The sequence below is a fragment of the Tetranychus urticae genome, chromosome 2 (assembly GCF_039701765.1).
Source record: "Tetranychus urticae isolate SD_2017Ah chromosome 2, NJAU_TeUrti_SD_1.0, whole genome shotgun sequence".
Taxonomy (NCBI): domain Eukaryota; kingdom Metazoa; phylum Arthropoda; class Arachnida; order Trombidiformes; family Tetranychidae; genus Tetranychus; species Tetranychus urticae.
Window position 1 is genome coordinate 24,943,205 of NC_142959.1, and position 17,628 is coordinate 24,960,832.

The 17,628-nt window shown below is 31.8% G+C and overlaps 2 protein-coding genes and 4 long non-coding RNA genes across 8 annotated transcripts; 3 read left to right on the top strand and 3 right to left on the bottom strand.

The window, feature by feature from the left end:
- The first annotated feature begins 43 nt into the window (after positions 1–43).
- l(2)k14505 (ATP synthase mitochondrial F1 complex assembly factor 2 homolog l(2)k14505) lies at positions 44–2,232 on the top strand. 3 transcript variants are annotated; one of them, XM_089268210.1, is made up of 4 exons: positions 44–206; positions 313–399; positions 782–919; positions 1,006–2,232. In XM_089268210.1, exons 3-4 carry the CDS (start codon positions 835–837, stop codon positions 1,749–1,751), a joined length of 831 nt encoding a protein of 276 aa, XP_089124336.1. In that variant the 5' UTR covers positions 44–206; positions 313–399; positions 782–834; the 3' UTR covers positions 1,752–2,232. The 3 variants fall into 3 exon arrangements, with proteins under 3 accessions (XP_089124336.1, XP_089124335.1, XP_015782993.1); XM_089268209.1 differs by lacking the exon at positions 313–399 and adding an exon at positions 405–580; XM_015927507.2 differs by lacking the exon at positions 313–399.
- A 2,727-nt stretch (positions 2,233–4,959) lies between these two features.
- Positions 4,960–7,694, bottom strand: LOC107360652 (ectonucleoside triphosphate diphosphohydrolase 3). The gene is made up of 2 exons (XM_015927356.3): positions 7,118–7,694; positions 4,960–6,682 (listed from the first exon to the last, which is right to left on the bottom strand). Exons 1-2 carry the CDS (start codon positions 7,226–7,228, stop codon positions 5,270–5,272), a joined length of 1,524 nt encoding a protein of 507 aa, XP_015782842.1. The 5' UTR covers positions 7,229–7,694; the 3' UTR covers positions 4,960–5,269.
- LOC107360654 (uncharacterized) lies at positions 7,519–9,022 on the top strand. Its single transcript, XR_003081978.2, has 2 exons — positions 7,519–7,661; positions 8,217–9,022. It is a non-coding gene; the product is annotated as an uncharacterized LOC107360654 (long non-coding RNA).
- A 106-nt stretch (positions 9,023–9,128) lies between these two features.
- Positions 9,129–9,460, bottom strand: LOC149094186 (uncharacterized). Its single transcript, XR_016199115.1, has 2 exons — positions 9,330–9,460; positions 9,129–9,259 (listed from the first exon to the last, which is right to left on the bottom strand). It is a non-coding gene; the product is annotated as an uncharacterized LOC149094186 (long non-coding RNA).
- A 539-nt stretch (positions 9,461–9,999) lies between these two features.
- LOC107360653 (uncharacterized) lies at positions 10,000–12,149 on the bottom strand. The gene is made up of 4 exons (XR_001568344.3): positions 11,492–12,149; positions 10,832–11,277; positions 10,584–10,744; positions 10,000–10,522 (listed from the first exon to the last, which is right to left on the bottom strand). It is a non-coding gene; the product is annotated as an uncharacterized LOC107360653 (long non-coding RNA).
- LOC107360265 (uncharacterized) lies at positions 11,883–13,485 on the top strand. Its single transcript, XR_001568267.3, has 5 exons — positions 11,883–12,011; positions 12,083–12,219; positions 12,291–12,483; positions 12,573–12,726; positions 12,795–13,485. It is a non-coding gene; the product is annotated as an uncharacterized LOC107360265 (long non-coding RNA).
- Positions 13,486–17,628: the final 4,143 nt, after the last annotated feature.

The window sequence follows — 17,628 nt, forward strand, 5'->3', positions numbered from 1 at the left end:
CTCGATTTGCATTCGATCTTAGCGCCCTCTTTAACATGTGTTTAAATTTGTGAATGTTTTGTATTTAAATTGGTGATAATTTTAAGACTTGTATTGTAATTTAACTAACTGAGCTCTCAAAATTGACAAGAAAAAGAGTTTACTTGTGATGGTGTTTCTGGTGCCATTTAAAACATTTGCTCCGTCCATTTTTCAATAGTATTCAGGTAAGAAAGAAAAATGTTATCATATTCAGGAGCATCCTTATTATGATTTGTAAAAGTGTTCAGAGACTTGAAAAGAGTCTACTTCCTCTCATATTTTCATGTTTAGATTCATATTCTATTATCTTCTAATAATATCTCTTCACCTAAAAAACCTTTGGCTGGGTACACTATCATCATTACATTGTTTTGTTTTGTAAGTACTGTAACGGATGTTATGGTTAGGAGGACAACAACAATTATTAATATTCACTGATCAACTTGGTAGCATACTTATTTTATTCCGGAGAAAATACTGCTTGCCGACCATTTTGCTGATGTACAAAAAATGACCCTGACTGACAAAAGGCTTGATTATTTCTCTTATAGTTTAAAAGGTGTCAAGTGCCAACGGATTTCCTATGCATTGTTCATTTTTACTCTATACTCATTACTTAGTGGCCAAGTTTTGGGTGAAAAAACTGTCTAAAAATTTCATGCATTGCTTTTGGTATCAAGTTTAAACTAAAAAAATTAACCCAGTAAAAACTGTAACCAATTCATGAATTTTCACTGTTTCTACCATTTTTGTATCATAGGTTAATATTGTGGGCAGCCGATTCATCATCTATCCAAGACTCAAACGGCAATCATGGGTTTTCTTCAGTCTCAATCAAGATTTATCCTAGTTTTACAAAAGAAAAGATTCTTTGAAATCCACAAAGCTTTCTATTCAAGTAAGTTCAATTAACTGAAAAGAAAAGTTGATATTTGAATGTTGTAAAATGATTCTTAAAAAATTGTTTTTTCTATTTTATTCCAGCCAACCGTAAACGATTCTACAAAGATGTTTCAGTTATAAATAATGACGGGTTATACGAGATCTGTTTAGATGGTAAACGTATAAAGACCCCATTTAACAACGTAGTTCAGGTTAAATCACATTATTTAGCCTTGATGTTAGCCAATGAATGGAAGTACCAGAAAGATACTATTAAATCATATGAAATGCATTTAACAAATTTAACCAACTGTGCCATTGATAATCCTGAGCATCACACCAAAGAATCGCTTACAAGATCCATCTTGGAATTTTTGACTACTGATACAATTTGCTTTCGATTCCGTGAACCAATTGATTTATATAAACTACAAAGCCAACGTTGGGATCCAATAATACATTGGCTTAAAAATCGATACGATTGTCAAGTTCCTCTCACTGAAGATGTTTTCTTACCTCCAATCCCAAAGCATACCGAGACAACTATTCAACGGCATTTGCATTCTTATGATCTTTGGTCACTTTTTGGTATCCAATCAATAGCCGAATCCCTGAAATCAGTAATACTTGCTCTGGCTCTCATCGATAAACATGTACCCGTTAGTGAAGCTGTAAGCTTATCAAGACTAGAACTTGAATATCAAACAAGTATTTGGGGAAACGTTGAATGGGCTCATACAATTGAACTAATGATGACTCGAGCTCGAGTCTCAGCCGCCTTGTTATTTGTATTTGCAAATTCAGAGTCTTTCACATCTGTATCTAAGCGATCCATCTCTGAAATTTAAAAGCACTTAGAGTTCATTGTTAACAATTTAGTGTGACTTCATTTCTTCCTTCATGAATAGCAGACTTTGTTCATCTATTATAAATCCAAGTCCTCAGATAGATTTGAAAATATGTTAGTGATGATCCATAAAATGATTGTTTATATACAATTTCAAAGACAATCAATCTGTTTACTCAAAAGTGAAGTTTAATTGCATCTATTTTTTAGCTTTTACTTTCACCAACACTAGTATTTGATCGCCTCACACAATATTCTGGTTGAGGTAAAGGAGGAGGGAAAAGGATGACAAAAAAAATTCAAAAGGGAGACAATGAAAGAAAGTAAAGACAAAAAAATGTCATCAGTAAAATATTGATGAAAATGACTAACATTACAAAAGACTCGCCAGGATTCATTGGAATGGAACCATGCAAATGTTTTTTCCCTAAATTACCATTTAATGTTACAATTATCATAAAGATACGTTGACATCATGATTACAGAGCAATTTATCCACTATTTATTCACAATACAAAAGGTTTCTAATGGAGAGCAAACAATCGGTCTTATGTTCAAATATTATTCAAAAGGCTGGGACAATCCAAGAAAGTAAAAGAAGGCTTTCAACCGCAGATCCATAATTTCATTGGTAATAAGCTGTTTTCCTGCATTCAATCAACATAAATTATTGGTGAAAAATCTCAATCAGTCAGCAATCATTTTAAAATACTAATTAGATTGCAGTTTTTTACACCAACAATAGGTTTCTATGGATCTGTTGCTCAAGTCGATATGAAATACATTTAAGGTTGTCTTACCAAGGTTAAGATGAAATTAAAATCACTAAAGGAGTTTATTGTTTATAAACAAGGACAATTTAATAAAGATTATCAGGTCTGGGTGGTTGATTGAAAATGAAAGCTTATTATTAGTTGGTTGAAACAATTAACCATGACAGATAGTGTATCAATGAGCATAAAGGTTTGCTCAGGTAAACAGCAAGAAAAATCATGCGAGCAAATTATTTTCGGATAATCAGGTAATCATTTTCTTGCTATTGTTTTCACCTTTTTTTTTGGTACTACTCAAAGTAAAACAAATTATGGTGAACACAATTCAATTGTAATGATGATTCTTCTCTGTTAATGTTATATTGTTTCAGGCGTAATTGTTAATTTAATTGGATTCTCCTTCCATCCCGTTTTTGGTTGTTGTTCATTTAAACAATTATCTAAAAAATTAGTTCCACAAAAATGATTTATTAACAAATAAATATTTATTATAAAGTTAGAGCTCAACAACTTACATGTAAACATGATTAAAAGGTAAATTATCGTTTTAATCATTGGCTAATTTGTTTCCATTCATCATCATTCTAATCACAACTCAAATATCCAATAAACTTGACCATTTTTCCTTGTTTCAGAAATTAAATTAGATTGGCTGTTGAATCATTCGTTTAACGGTCAGTTCAATTGAAATTAAATTGGGTTAATTTAGACTTCACCATTTATGTCTATTGCGAGCTTCAAATTGAGCGCTTTTTAATTTTGATTTTTAAAGTTTACCTAAAAGTGGGAATTAATTTCGGTATAAAAGGTAAAAATAAGGACTAAACAAGGATATTTAAAAATAAGTTATAAAATAAAAGATTACACTTTTGATTAATTTGATACCAAAAGTAGACTTATTTTCGTGAATCAAACATACTTGATAAGGTCGAACGCGGTGCTCTCGTAAAAATAGTGTTTTCATTTTATTGTCATTCTGGTGTATTTGGCTCTAAAGTGACCTGGCAACACTTCAAGACAGAAGGAACTCCAAGTTCAGCATTTAACCTCATTAAAAGGTATAAACATGAAAAAAGAGTGAAACAATTTTATCCACAGATCGACCGGGGAAAATAATGACTCCAGAAGTTTCAATTGCGGTGCAAGATTTTTATGCGGATAACCCTTCGATGTCAGAGACGGAAGCTGCAAAATGATGAAATTAAGTGTTTCGATCCTTGTTCATATCAAGAGGTAAAAATTCTTTCCAGAACAGCAAAATCGGTCAGTAAAAATTTAGGAAAACTTTACCATAAGAAAGTATTAAAGTTGCTAACTAATAACTATTGAAGTAGCTATTAATAGTTTTTTGGACTTAATCTGATGAATGGTGTTGAGTCGAAAACGTTGAAAATTTCAAAAAATGGATTTCAATTTCTCAAAATTAATTTCATGTTCATTCCCACTATTTCTTGCGGACCCTTTGCGTTCCATAATTTTAACAACTGTTGAACCGTTTGTTTTGTTTTATGGTTTACTTTTTTATTGCTGGCTTGATTTAATAGCTAAAGTTAAACAATGAGTTAATTGTCAACAAATAATGTTTTCTATTGATTTTATTATTTCGCTTTATATGTGAATAAACAACTATTCAACTTGTTTTAACAATTGAACAAACCTTCATTCATGTATTGATTGGCATATAAACTCCCCCAAACAATACAAATAACCAAATGAATGCTAAATAATAAGTGATTTGATGACTACAAATTTTCAAAAATTTGGTTGTTAATTTAGTCTGGAAATGAAGCATTAAAATAGCAAAAACCAAATGTTTACGAGTGATTACAGTTAAATTAATAGCATTTTGGGTTCAACCTGTTCCCAATGATTTATTTTGTGTGTGTCTGTTTAATCCTGATAGGCAAACATTTGATGATTACTGATTGTTTGTTAACAATTACTCATCCAATTGATAGAGAGAAGGTAAAAAAGTGTGTTTCTTCTCACAGTTTGATCAAATTGTTAATTCATGGCAAGGGGAAACAAACAATGAATTGAATTGAATAGGAACATGAATCTAACAAGCTTTTTCAAACCTCTTTGTAAACTTGGGTCAGCATAAATGACAGGTAAACAAGGTAAAAAAGAGCATGTGAATAGGAAAGATGCTGAGTTTGATTGAATGTTCAATTGTTATTGGGTGTTGGTATTTTATTCATTTTTATAACAATCACTAGAATAAAATCTGTTGATCAATTAAAAAAGTGCCCTTGTTATACAGAGTATAATATGGATGTTATGTATTGGTTATACAATACAACAATTCCCAATGACCTAATCTGGATTTAATCATTCATTAGCCATGGCTATGTCTAATATTGAATTACATTGAATGGATCCATTTTTAGGTGTTGAATACACATGAATCTGAATTGTATTGATTGTAGTAATACATTTGAAAATATGAATCTCTTTTAATTACCAAAAATATGGAGATAGAAATTATTAAAGCAAAAATTGATCTTTTTTTTGTTATTACATTGTGAAGATGAGACGGAATTGAAAAAAAAGATTGATGAACAGATTGTAATTAAATTTGATAGTTATGATAACTTTGTATTGTCACTTTTCTTGTTCTCTTGCTTAATATATTGACATTAGACATCGTACTCTTTTTGTTTTGATACACAATTGGTAAAGAAACGCTCTGTGGAAAATAAATGCACAAAAACACTGAGAAAAAATTCTTAATAGTTAATTATAATTATGGTTGAGGTTGCTGTTGAATTGGTTGATAAATTTCCTTGTTAGGTACTCTTTGAGCTCTCAATGAAGCAATTAGGAAGTAGAAGCCACAAACCAAGTAAGCTGCGGCGATTGTTATTAATACAATACAACAGATTGTACTTATCCAGTGTTTAGGGGCCGTTAAATTGGGTATTGATGAGGTTGCGTTAATCATAAATCCGGTTGACCAATTGATTGTACTGTCTCCTCTCAAACTGGGATCAAACACAATTTTGGACCAATTACCCTTTAAACCAAAAACATCCTGGATTATGTGATAATTGTAGAGCAATTGGAAACACAGAGAGGTTGGAGCAAGTTTACCGCCTGATGTAATTAGTAAATCATCTCGAGACATTCCGCACAAAGAGATGGATTGATTGAAGTAATCGTTCTCGTCAATTGAATGGTTGGCTGGTAATTTGAGGACAGTTACGGGGTAAAGCAAGTCAGCTACTGCAGTGTATACAACATCATCTGGAGCAATGGAAGGTGATTTGTAGCAAGTGGCAGGATTATCTTCACATTTTGATTTATCAAGCAAATCTGAGATCATTTTTGAGCAGGTTTGTCCATCACCTTTACCCATCAAAGTGTATTCCTTGTTCAACTCCATTGATTTAGAAGTGTGCAAACATGGATCTCGCATTTGTATTAAATCCTGTGTGTTGATTGTTTGATTAACACCGATTGGAAGACATGGATCACCGAGTGTTGATTCACGAGAATCCACAATCAACTCGGTAATATATCGAAGACGACCTTTATCACTACCAAAGCAGGAATATTTCTTGCCATACAGTGAATGGTTTTTACCAAACAAGCTGATATCAACCAAAGAATTAACTTGTTCTGAAGGAATTAGCGATTTATTTTTTACTTCAAGCGATATAGATGACTCGGTGTATGATATTTCAATTACTCCAGAATGTTTAGGTGATCCGATTGACTCTGAATGGGTTCGAGCTTCAAGAGAGTTGACTGCAATCCATGGATAAATTGCACCGTTTTCATCGCCAATGAAGGTAACTGGTTGAACATTCAATTTGGTATTGTTGGATAAATAGGCTGAGACTGAATCAACCAAAGACGACACTTCTTGGTGTGATGTCATGTTGAGTAAGAATAATGGTCCTGAAACGGTGAAAAATAATTGACTAGCAGAAGATGTTGATGTTGGTTCATCATTATCCAATGACCCAATCACACGTGAGAGACAGGGTTGAAATACTGGTGATAAATCACTAGAGTTAGCCAAATACTCGGTTAAATCATTTGAAATGCATGTTTCTGCTAATTCAGCGAGGCCAGTTTTGTTGTAACGATCAACAGGCCAGCGATATAAACTGATTGTTATATTTGGATTACCTGAATCAATAAGAACACCATACTGACGAGAAAAAATAGAAGATACAAAAATTAATTAAACTAGAAGTACAAAGTTCGTGTTAAATTTGAGTCGATTGTAAAGGATCAAGTAGAAATTATCAAATTTCGAGTTGGCTTTCGAAGTGAATCGTCTCTTGTTTTGAATTGTGAGTCACATATATCTTGAGATTTTGCAATGATGAATTAGAGCTCAAGTTTCGTATTTAACTGAACTCTTAGTAGACTATTCTTCGGGCTGAGTTTATTCTGACAAACTCGATTCAAGCAACTGCGTTGTCATGAGAATTATACTATTATTTGGGCTTGAAGAGTGTGGTATGTCTTTCTGATTAGTTGATGAGTCGTATCTTAAAGTCATGATTAGTAATATCTTAGTGATCACATTTCATTAGATTTACTGGATAATATTAATAAACTTTGCGAAATGCAAGCTTACCTGATAATGAGTTTTGTGATTATAAATGGTATAAACTATAGCTGAAACAGTAAATAAAATAAATCCAGAGGTGAAGAAGATAGCTGATTTAATTCTTGGAGTAAGGGCCATGATGCAGATGACCCTAGAATAAAAGAGATGAACACTCACAAAAAAACAATCAAAAAAGTCTCCTTAACAAGATAAAATTGAAACTTCCTAGACGGAACAACAAAAGTGTATGACGATAAGACTTTAGATGATTAGATAATTCCAATTGAACAATTAAACAAGTCAACTTTGGCTGATTAAATTAAATAAAAGTTAATAGAAATGGTGAAAGTTGATCGATGAAGGAATGGTTTAACCAGATGGATTAATATCCGTTTAGTAGCAGATCAAATATCAAGATATAAAAGTATCACTCCGATACAGTCAAAGGTCGATGAATAACAGTTTACTTTTTACAGTTGGGTCCAGAGGAAAATGAGTTTTTACAAAATTTGTCCAATTATCTAGTTGATTATTGGATTCCCTCGATTCCTGGAGGATGTCATGAAAAAAGGTAAGTTGTTGAATATACAAGGGTGAAAAGTAAAATATCGTCTGCGATGTAAAAAAATCAAAAGAGAGAGTAGAAGGGAAAGAGAGATAAAGAGAGAAAGATAGACTCTCCGTCAGAAACCAGATTCTGGCTGTTTATCTCCGCCTCAAGACCGACCCATCTCTTCTTCCTCTCTTTCACTATCATCTTTATCATCATCATCATGAAGCCCTTTCCTCATATTCCATGGCTTGGTGATGAAGGTGAATAAAATTAATCATCTCTTTCCCTTTTTCTCTTATTCTTTATACACGTTCTTCCACCCTCTTCTCTGTCTTTCTATTTGCCTGGTTGCTTTTAGTTCTTTCTCACTGGTTCTTAGTGCGTGAAAAATTCCCTTTCGTCTGAATTTCAGTGAATTTTGAAAAAAAAACTAAAGCATCAAAATGAAAAAAATATATATATTTTCCCATTGTCTTTAATATTTCATCTTTCATCTTCAATTCCATTATCGATTGAAAGGAGACTTAATGTTAACTCTTATTTTTTTTCACTTTTTTCTCTTTATTATTTTAGATTGGAGTACAATTAACTTAGTCCCTTGGGGTTCCTTTTCTTGATCATCAGCTATTATCATCATCATCATCAAGATTTCTTGGTTAAGAGGGAGGGAAAACCAGACTGTTGATGAAAAGATGAAGGGGAGAAGAAGTATTAACAAATGAACCTCACCCTGATTTCTGTGGAAAAATTTGATTTAAATGAAACTGTTCAATTTAATTTGCTTGTTTTTCATTCAATGTCAGTCAAAATTGACAGTTCCGATCCATTATTTTCTCTACAATCAACATTATCATTACCATCATCACCATCTTCACCATCTTCACTTTAATGAGCCAACTGTAAATCTGAACAATTTGCCATTCTCCATTTTTCTCGTTGTTTACCATTCAAAGTTACCTGCATTCAAAGTTATACTTGACCAAGCATTTGGAAACAAGCAAATTATTAAATGTTGAACAATTATCAAATTTGGTGGTTTCACATTCAAACTTGTTGTACGTTAACCAGCAGTAATTACTCCATCAATCTTTGACCAGACTATTTCATCTTCAACATTTGCTGTCTCTCAACTCAACAATTGGTTCATCAGGATGAAAAAAAGTTAACATCTAATTCCAATTAAATTAGTGATTTAATGAAGCCTCATTAGGAATCAGCTACAAGTCTCGACATAAATGAGAATAGAAAGAACGATATTATTTCGATCCATAAAATGGGGTAAAAACAAATTATGTAAATAACATGGTTAATGGTAACAAAAATAATTCTCATTCTCATCATGATTTGAAGCATTTATATAAAATTCTTATATATGTTAATCAAGATGTTATTATTTTGGCAACAAGAGTGTTTCACATTATTACCTGTTGTATTATGGTTACAATTGAACGACTGATTCGCTGGAAAAAAAATTGAATTGAACTTGCATGTTGAGTTGTTTGCATGTTTATAATGTGAGTGAATGTATTTATGATTGTTGATATGGTGAGTACAAAACTAAAAGCCAAAAGGGAGGTAAAATGAAGATGAAGATGATGATAACAATTGAATGGTTACTGTATTAATCAAGAAAAAAATAGGAAAGGTTGAGAAATGATTTTAACATGCTAAAGATGGAAAACTTACGAATGGCTAAAGACTGTAATCAATTTTAATTTTAATTGATGGGTTTGGTTACAAAGTGACATAAAGTAGATCAAAACTAATCATTAGGTTTAATATTAACTCTGAACAATTTGACCGTTTACACTAACAATCCAAGAATAACAGTATTTCAGATTGAATGGCATCAATCACATCTTCACAGATTCACATAGGTATTGAAGATTGAAGCCAGTCATAACAATTTACAACTAATTGTAAGCTTTCGCCACCATTTTAAACATTGGATAAACATTAATTTTGATCGCTTTCATGTTAATCAACACAGAATCAATTTGTCTGATCAAATAAAGCACCAAAAACTAATCAAATCAGAAACCAGGTTACAAAGTTTTGGATGTTGAGAAACTCTTTCACCTTTCTTCAGTTGATATCTATTGAACCCAATAAGGCTATTTTTGTACTCATGGTAACTTAATTGAGATTATAAACACTGACAATTATATCTAATAATCTCAATTTTACCTTATTGTTAAATTTAATCACAACCAGTATAAAGATGAGAGTTGACTAAATCTATCTTGACCATCTCTATTCATGTCTTACCAACCAAAATTACAATGAATTGTATGGTTAATCTGTTTTCATCATCATCATCCTTTCATCCTCCTACTCTTAATCAAAATTTAGTTCATACTTTTTTAAAGCTGATTCATTAATAGGTTCATAATCAATTGGAATAGCTTGTATGCTATTGTTATGAACAACAATCAGTTCAATAGACTTTGTTTACAGATAACAAAAAAAAGAGTAAAAATTATGATTTGATGATCTGAAAATTTTAAATTGTACGTGTATGTGTGTTGTATGTTTATGATGTGTGTATATTAATAGCTTATTAATTGTAATAATGAAAAGTGTTTCTTTTGTATCCGATCAAAGATTAACACTGTTAATAACAACATCAATATACAGCAACAGGTATAACTGTAACAATTTAAAATCTCATCATGAAATGTTACAAGATACTGTTGCCAGAATCAACAGGTAATCTGATGGTAAATTTCAACATTTCGTGTCTACAATGATTTGCTATCTAACCAGCAACAGAAGATGAGATGAAGCCATGAATACAGATAACCAGAAATGGTACCACCAGATTGACCATACTGGTTAACCCAACACCAGTAAATGAAGAGAAAAGGAAAAATGAAAGTCTAAAGAAAGGAAACAATAAAACATGATTAATCCAATTCGAAAGGGAATTAGGTGACTTACAATGAAGAATCAGATTGATGATAGTGTTGATGAGGAGGAGTTCAGGAAAGCTCAGTTCAGAAATGGCAAAATAATCTTTGGCCTCGTGACATTTCAAGATTAATTGTAACACGGCAAACCAATTAATTTGGGGAAACGCTTTACGGTCATCAATTCATCAACTGGTCAATTCAATTTAAGTATAAAAAAAAGAAATCATTAATTTCCATTATTGCTGTTATCATGTAATACATCAATGAAATACTCACTTACTAACTTACTCTACTGTATATTAATATTATTCAATCTCGTTGAGATTTTTCCGTTGAATAGTTCAACTGTTCAAATGGCAATATGAAATTGTAAAATTTCATTTCAATGAACCCATTTCAAAATGATTGAACATTTCAAGTGTTATGAATACGCATTTGACATTTGGCAGCTTTTACTGGAACTATGAATATTGTAGATTGTTGAGTTGATTCATTAACCAAATCAGGGGTAATAATATATTCATCTGAAGAAAGCTATGGGTGATGCTTTGACGCTTTATTCATTCTTTACACCATCATCATTAGAATAAATTTTTCTCACGAGAAAAGCATTACTCATTATGCTTCTATCACCTTCTCCTTCATGATAACTCTGACGTTTTTCCAGGCCTTTTTATGTCCTCTTCTGTCACCGGTAAGAAGCTGAAGAAAAAAACAAATACCTGTAGACAGGGTGGAAGCAGAAAAAGATGATTAGATTTTGTGTTGAACTTTCAGGTTGATGAGGTCAAGTCTTGCGGATTAAATGAGCATGCAACTTTTTGTGTCTACTTTCTTATAGAAGTAATATTTTTAAGTCAATGTATTACACACACACACATAAACACAATTGAAACAATAGTTGAAACAGGTTCAATTAAAAGTGGATTAACTTACCTCTTTAATTGCTAACTGTTTATGGTTTTAATGAACGTTTCCTTTTTGCATGTTATTTCCAAACTTCTGGTCAAAGGTAGAGGATTACTATAATCACGAATAGTTAATTTACTATAGTGATTAGTGTCTATTTTGGTTGTTGGTCAGGTTTTGTTATCTTGTTAGGTTGCCTTTGACCAAGCCAAGCATTAAAAGAAAAGTCAAGATCAAGTTGATTCCAATTTTTGGTTACAGGTCATTAGAAGTAAATCACTTTTACCACACGATTAAATAAATGATTGAAATTAAGATTAAAAACAATTAATAGAGTCAATAGTTTACCAAATTATTTATATTTGTTGAGCGATTTTCATTTTTTCAAATAATCCAGCTGTTGCAGTGTGACTTGTGATTGGTGAAGTTAGACAACCAATGAATGCACTCTTTGATCATCTGAGCGAGGCTTAATCAAAGAGCAAAGAAGCTCTTACTCTTTGGCTTAATTCAACAAAGATGGAACGGAATGACGTTGGGAATTTGGGTGAGTTTTTCATTTTTATTTCAATGATTTACATGATAGAGATTGATATAAACTTTCTTTTGTTCATTTAGAGAAAAATTAAATGATTTAATCAAAGTGCCTGTTAAATATTTAAGTCTTTAAGTCATCGTGAGATATACATATGGATATGGAAGCGTTGATAAAAAAGCTTGGATATATTTTGAAGCATTCAATTTGGAGGATCCTCGTAAGTATTAGGAATAGCTGATGCTTACAAAGCTTAACCGTTACTTTTACATCTTGCTATGTTTATATCAGCTTTAATGGACTTTTGCGATGATGAGCAACAAGCAAGAGGCTTCCTGAATTGAAAATGATTGAGATTTATACTCAAATTGAATTGGAACATGAAAGTTACCTCAACAGGGCAACAAAGGATTACTAGCTGAGGCAATTTACAATGATAAAGGGAAAACATTTACACACCAACAACATTGGAATCAATAAAATGGTAAAATAGCAAATCATGCTATTGTATAAGCTTGGTTGTTTGTTGATAGAGTTGATCGAAGTCTTCATCTTTTTATGTTCCGTGTTTAGGAAACACATAAACTCAGAAGTTGGTGAACTTTTTCCAAAACTTCTAGCTGCTGATAATGGTTATCTTAGACTGTCATCAGTTGTCATTCCAATGTGTAATCAAATGTAATGGTTTGACAAGTGAAATTGAAAATAATTGACTAGCTATTCAAAGGTACAACTTGATTTCTTGTCCATCTTTTTCTTATGCATGTAAAGCAATTTTCATATCTTTCATGTCAGATTTCAAGGATGCCAGTGAAAGCATGTTTAAGAGACCATATTATCGTCCAATCCTTTTATCTCATGCAATGTTTTCTGGATTGAAAGATCAACAGCAAACCAGTCTGTAGAGATAGGGCGCTGAGTCTGTGACGCTAATGGATTGGTGTCTGAATCGCCTCTAACATTTGATAACACGATTACTGCTTTTACCTGAAAGTGAAAATACGATACTTTACTCATGAAAATAGCTCGTTATTTAAATATAAGTGTTTGTTTGGTAACAAATGGGTCAACATTGGACGGATCACAATCTTCAATTCAGCCTAAAACAAAGTCCTTCAAATCACACAACATCAAACATATGGGCCATAACGATTATTGCACAGCGTATTATCATCGTCATTTCGTTGATTATATGATGAGAGTACAAGGAAGCTTGTCAGCTAATGGTCAAGCGGCTATTACTAGAGCTAATTAAAGCTAATCGTAATTGAAATCTTGTGAAAACAGCAAGAAATAAAACAAACATAAACTAAACTCTAAACTCATCCCTAAAAATATCTTGTTTCAATAACAATTAAGCTTTTCTCTGTTTCCAAATGTAATTGTAGGATTATTGTGTTTCTTTTGTAGCAACAAATAATCTGAAATTCCTGATGATTCCAACCGGAATAGTTATTCTGAATGAAATTAAATAAGTTTCCCTTGAGATTGTGAGAAACAGCATATTTGGATGATTTCTTTAAATTTTTAATGGTCTTGTCTAAATTAACCTTATCCTAATGGTTAAACACGGTGCAACTAAACAACACTTAACCTTTTACTTCCTCATTTACAATGTAAACTGTTGTCAAATTGAACATCATGATCATCATAATCATTAGTTAATGGTGATGTCAACTTAAAATATGTCTCTATTTCACCAATATACATGGAGGAATAGGAAGAAAAGAAAAGAGTAAACTCATCATCTACAAGGAACCATGAAAATGATGCTAAATTAATAATGATGGTTAAAAAATAAACACAAATATTAAGGCAATAATCCAACCAGCAAAGGAATCAACATTGTAAAATAATGATTGTCACGATGATCATCAACATAACCCCATTGTTAACACAAGTCAACCCATCAAAATGATCCAGAAAAGAGACGGAGAAAGATGTCAATGACGATGAAATAGATATAAAAAGGACTCAATATTTATAAATAAAGCCAAAGAAGGCCGCAAAAGTGCCATTAAAAAGCGTCTTCTCACGATGTTGACAAAAGCAGGACAACTAAATGGACTAAAAAAAACGTTAATGATCATATTGATGATCCACCTAATAATTGTAGCTTTGGTCTTAACCTAGGATATACCGTTTAGCTTTACCTCTACCTTATTAGACGTCATTTGATCTTCTTTCATGCTTTCCTTAATCACAATTAACTGAATTGTTCTCATGAAAAGATTAACTCTGAAGATTAAATGGTGACTGAACAACATGCTGTTGCTGTTAAACACAAGAGTTATCCGAAGGTCACTTCCTGACCATTTATCCACTTTGCTTTCTCTATTTCAGCCTTTCCATTGTGTTATAACCATCGTAATCATTATAAGTGTTCATTCATCATCTTGGTAAACGTATTGTTGAGCCTCAAAAAAAAAGGCAGCTTTTATTGCGTTTTTAACTCGATTGTTGTTAATTTTGGCCTTCTAATCACGTTTCCCTATTCCACCAACTAAGGACAATATTTCAGTTTTTAATTGTGATTTATATTTTCCTATTAAGATATGATAATTTTGATGATCAACCAGTGAGACTAAAAAAAGCTTCAACTGTTAACCAGAAATATCAATGTTTTGGGTTTCAATGTTAAGTCTACGGTTTCAATGTAAGCCTCAACCCTTGGACCATACAATATGAAGAGGCCTCCAGATTCAGGAGGAATACGCTCTTTGACCTGAAAATCAAATCTTGAAATGATTCCAATCTAAACTCATAATCATCATAAATGATCAAATATTATTGCTACTTATCTGATGAAGAAAATAAATCAACAAATCTTCACTTTACACTGTACTTTGTACTTTGTACTTTGTAATATTAACCTTTTGCTTTGCTTGTTTTTTGCCTGTAATTAATATCATTGATTGATTGTAATGTTGACTATTCATGCTGATCAATTCATGCAAATCTCATTTCATCAATGATAGCCATGAGTAGACAGTATATCCTTGAAATTTACCCGTTACTACTGTACTAGCTTAATATGGTTATAATTGACAAATAATAGGCTGCTAATAACAGTGACAATTGATGTTAATTGTGTGATATCATTGTAATTGAACAATAATTATCGGTAAACCTTGGGAATAACAATGATGAGTATGAATGAATTGCATGAAATTTACTTAATTTGATCTAAATCGGCTTCAAATTACATTGTAACATTAAGAGCAACTTTCACTAACACAATACTTGAGAGGTTTGGTCAACTTACAGCTAACCAGAATTGAACATCAACCTAAAGTAGTGGTCAAAACTCTTATTGTTGTTGAAATGAGAAAATGTTAATAATAATTGTTACATTGTTATCATTTTGAAAATGAATGATAATTGAGTGACAAAAAGGGAATCACAATTTGATTGGTAAAAAAAAGAGAAGCAAAAATTGAGTTTAATTGAAATTCAAATGGATCAACCCAATTGTTGGCCATCTTTATTGACCATTGAAATTTTGCTTTACAATAGGCAATAAACATTTTATTAGGTTCAGTTGATATTGATTTACTGGACAATAAATATTGAACCTTTGAAGTTTCATTGAGGTTATCATTGATTTGGTTGAATCTGACTGTTTTGCAAAGCTAATTGTTTACCTTGCATGATAATTGTCATTTGGTAAATTGATAATGATTTTTATTTGTTTTCCTGATATTCACTTGAATTTACCTTGATTGACCTGGACGAATGAAGATAATTATCAATTGAAATAATCAACTAAAGAATCAGACTTTTTTCATAGTTAATCACATGATTTAGTATGGTTTTGTATAATGTTGAAAATGATAAAGAGATGAAAACATTATTTCAATTTTGAGCTTTAAATTTTCGGGTTAACCTTTTCAATTTGATTAAACTTGTTGAGTTTATTGTTATTACAATTGAGTAAAGATTGAATCAATTTAATTTCCTGTTTGATTTAATCACGCTGAGATCATTTTAATAGATAATTTCAAGGTTTTGTTAATTTGTTGATCAACAAACTAAAGTAACCTTTGATTGGTGAAAAAAAACCTTTGAAAGCTAAAATTTCATTTTACACTTTGGGTTAAAATGGGTTTTGAGTTGAAAAGTAAATATTTTTCTGGTTCCAATTGATTTGGTGTAAATGATTGTGATTATTCATATTAAATGAGTTGACAGTTCAATGATTGGTTAAATTGTGGTAAACATGAAAACAAATCTGTATTTAGATGGTTTTTGATTACAAACTGGAAACTGGTAAAAGTCCAGCTACTGAAATGGTTAAACCCAAAAAGTCAAATCACCCTTCCGCTCTGTTGGGTTAAGGTCATTTTCTTGCCCTTTTCCTGTTTCTTAGGTCGTCTTGCTTTGGGTTAATGTAAAGGTAACTCAAAAGGGCGTTCATCTTTCATTTTGTTGATCATCATTCTCCTCCATCTTTCAGTTGTAAGTGGCTTCAATGTAAAACTATTTTACGGACAAAGGGTCATAACATTGGGCAAGGTATTAAGTAACAAAATGACCTCTAATTAAATACGCAACAAAAAGGGGAACAACAACATTAAATATATAACATTACATCTAGAGACTATTTTCATAATCATTAGTCTCTTTTGTTCTCGTCATCCTCTTAATCTTTCCCTTGTCTTCTTCTTCCTTCTTCCTTTGACCTGAGAAGATAATTTCCTTTGACTTTTGGTTATATAATGGTTCAATGTATGATACTTTATCATCCTAATTTTCATTATCCTCATTATCATTAGGAATCCTTGTCCAGTTGTCCCGATAATTGTCAGCAATTCATCGTTAACCACTCTTCTAGAGCTTGCAACTCTAATAAGCTTCTGTTATCATTTTCATTTTTGTCATCCTTTCCTATTCTTGGTTTCAACAATTAATAACCAAATTATCTAACAATCATGGTGATGGTAAAATAGGTACACTTGAATAATAATGAGTATTGATTATTCAACACCAGTAACTAACAATTTCAGTGTAAAGGAAAGCAAATTGAATGTAGACACACAAAAACCATAACCAACTAAACATTCACTTTTGAGTGACTTTTCCTTTAATTGAGGCATCAGCTGCTTCCTTTAGGGTAAAAAGTGCAATCAAGGTGTTGGAAAGGGTCGAAGGGGTGAACAGGTTCAATAAGCGGTTGATGGAACAGTGAAGGACAAGCTTGTTCAATCTAAAAAATAGCTATGAAAATCTAGTCTAGAATTGTCCAGAACAGAAATGACAACACGAGAGTTTGTTGCATGAAATGAGGGAAATAAATTTTCAAGATTCAGGGAAAGCATATGGAACAAACAAAAGCAACCAGAAAAGGATATCCCAAAAACTAGCCTGAATTGTTGAAACACATCTGTAATGCCATTATTTATAAAATGAATACATAACTAGACTTTAATAGGTCAGATAAATTGAACAAGGATATTTTGTTGATGAAACTCAGTGATTCTGTGATTTAGTAACATTCTTTGGGAACAAATTTTCAAAGATCGTGAATATTTGATTACTGTAATTAACCACAATCGGGCGAGACCAGTGCCTTGGGTTAACTTTATGGGAAGCGAAGGGAAATAATAATTTGTTGAATAAATTATTTGGA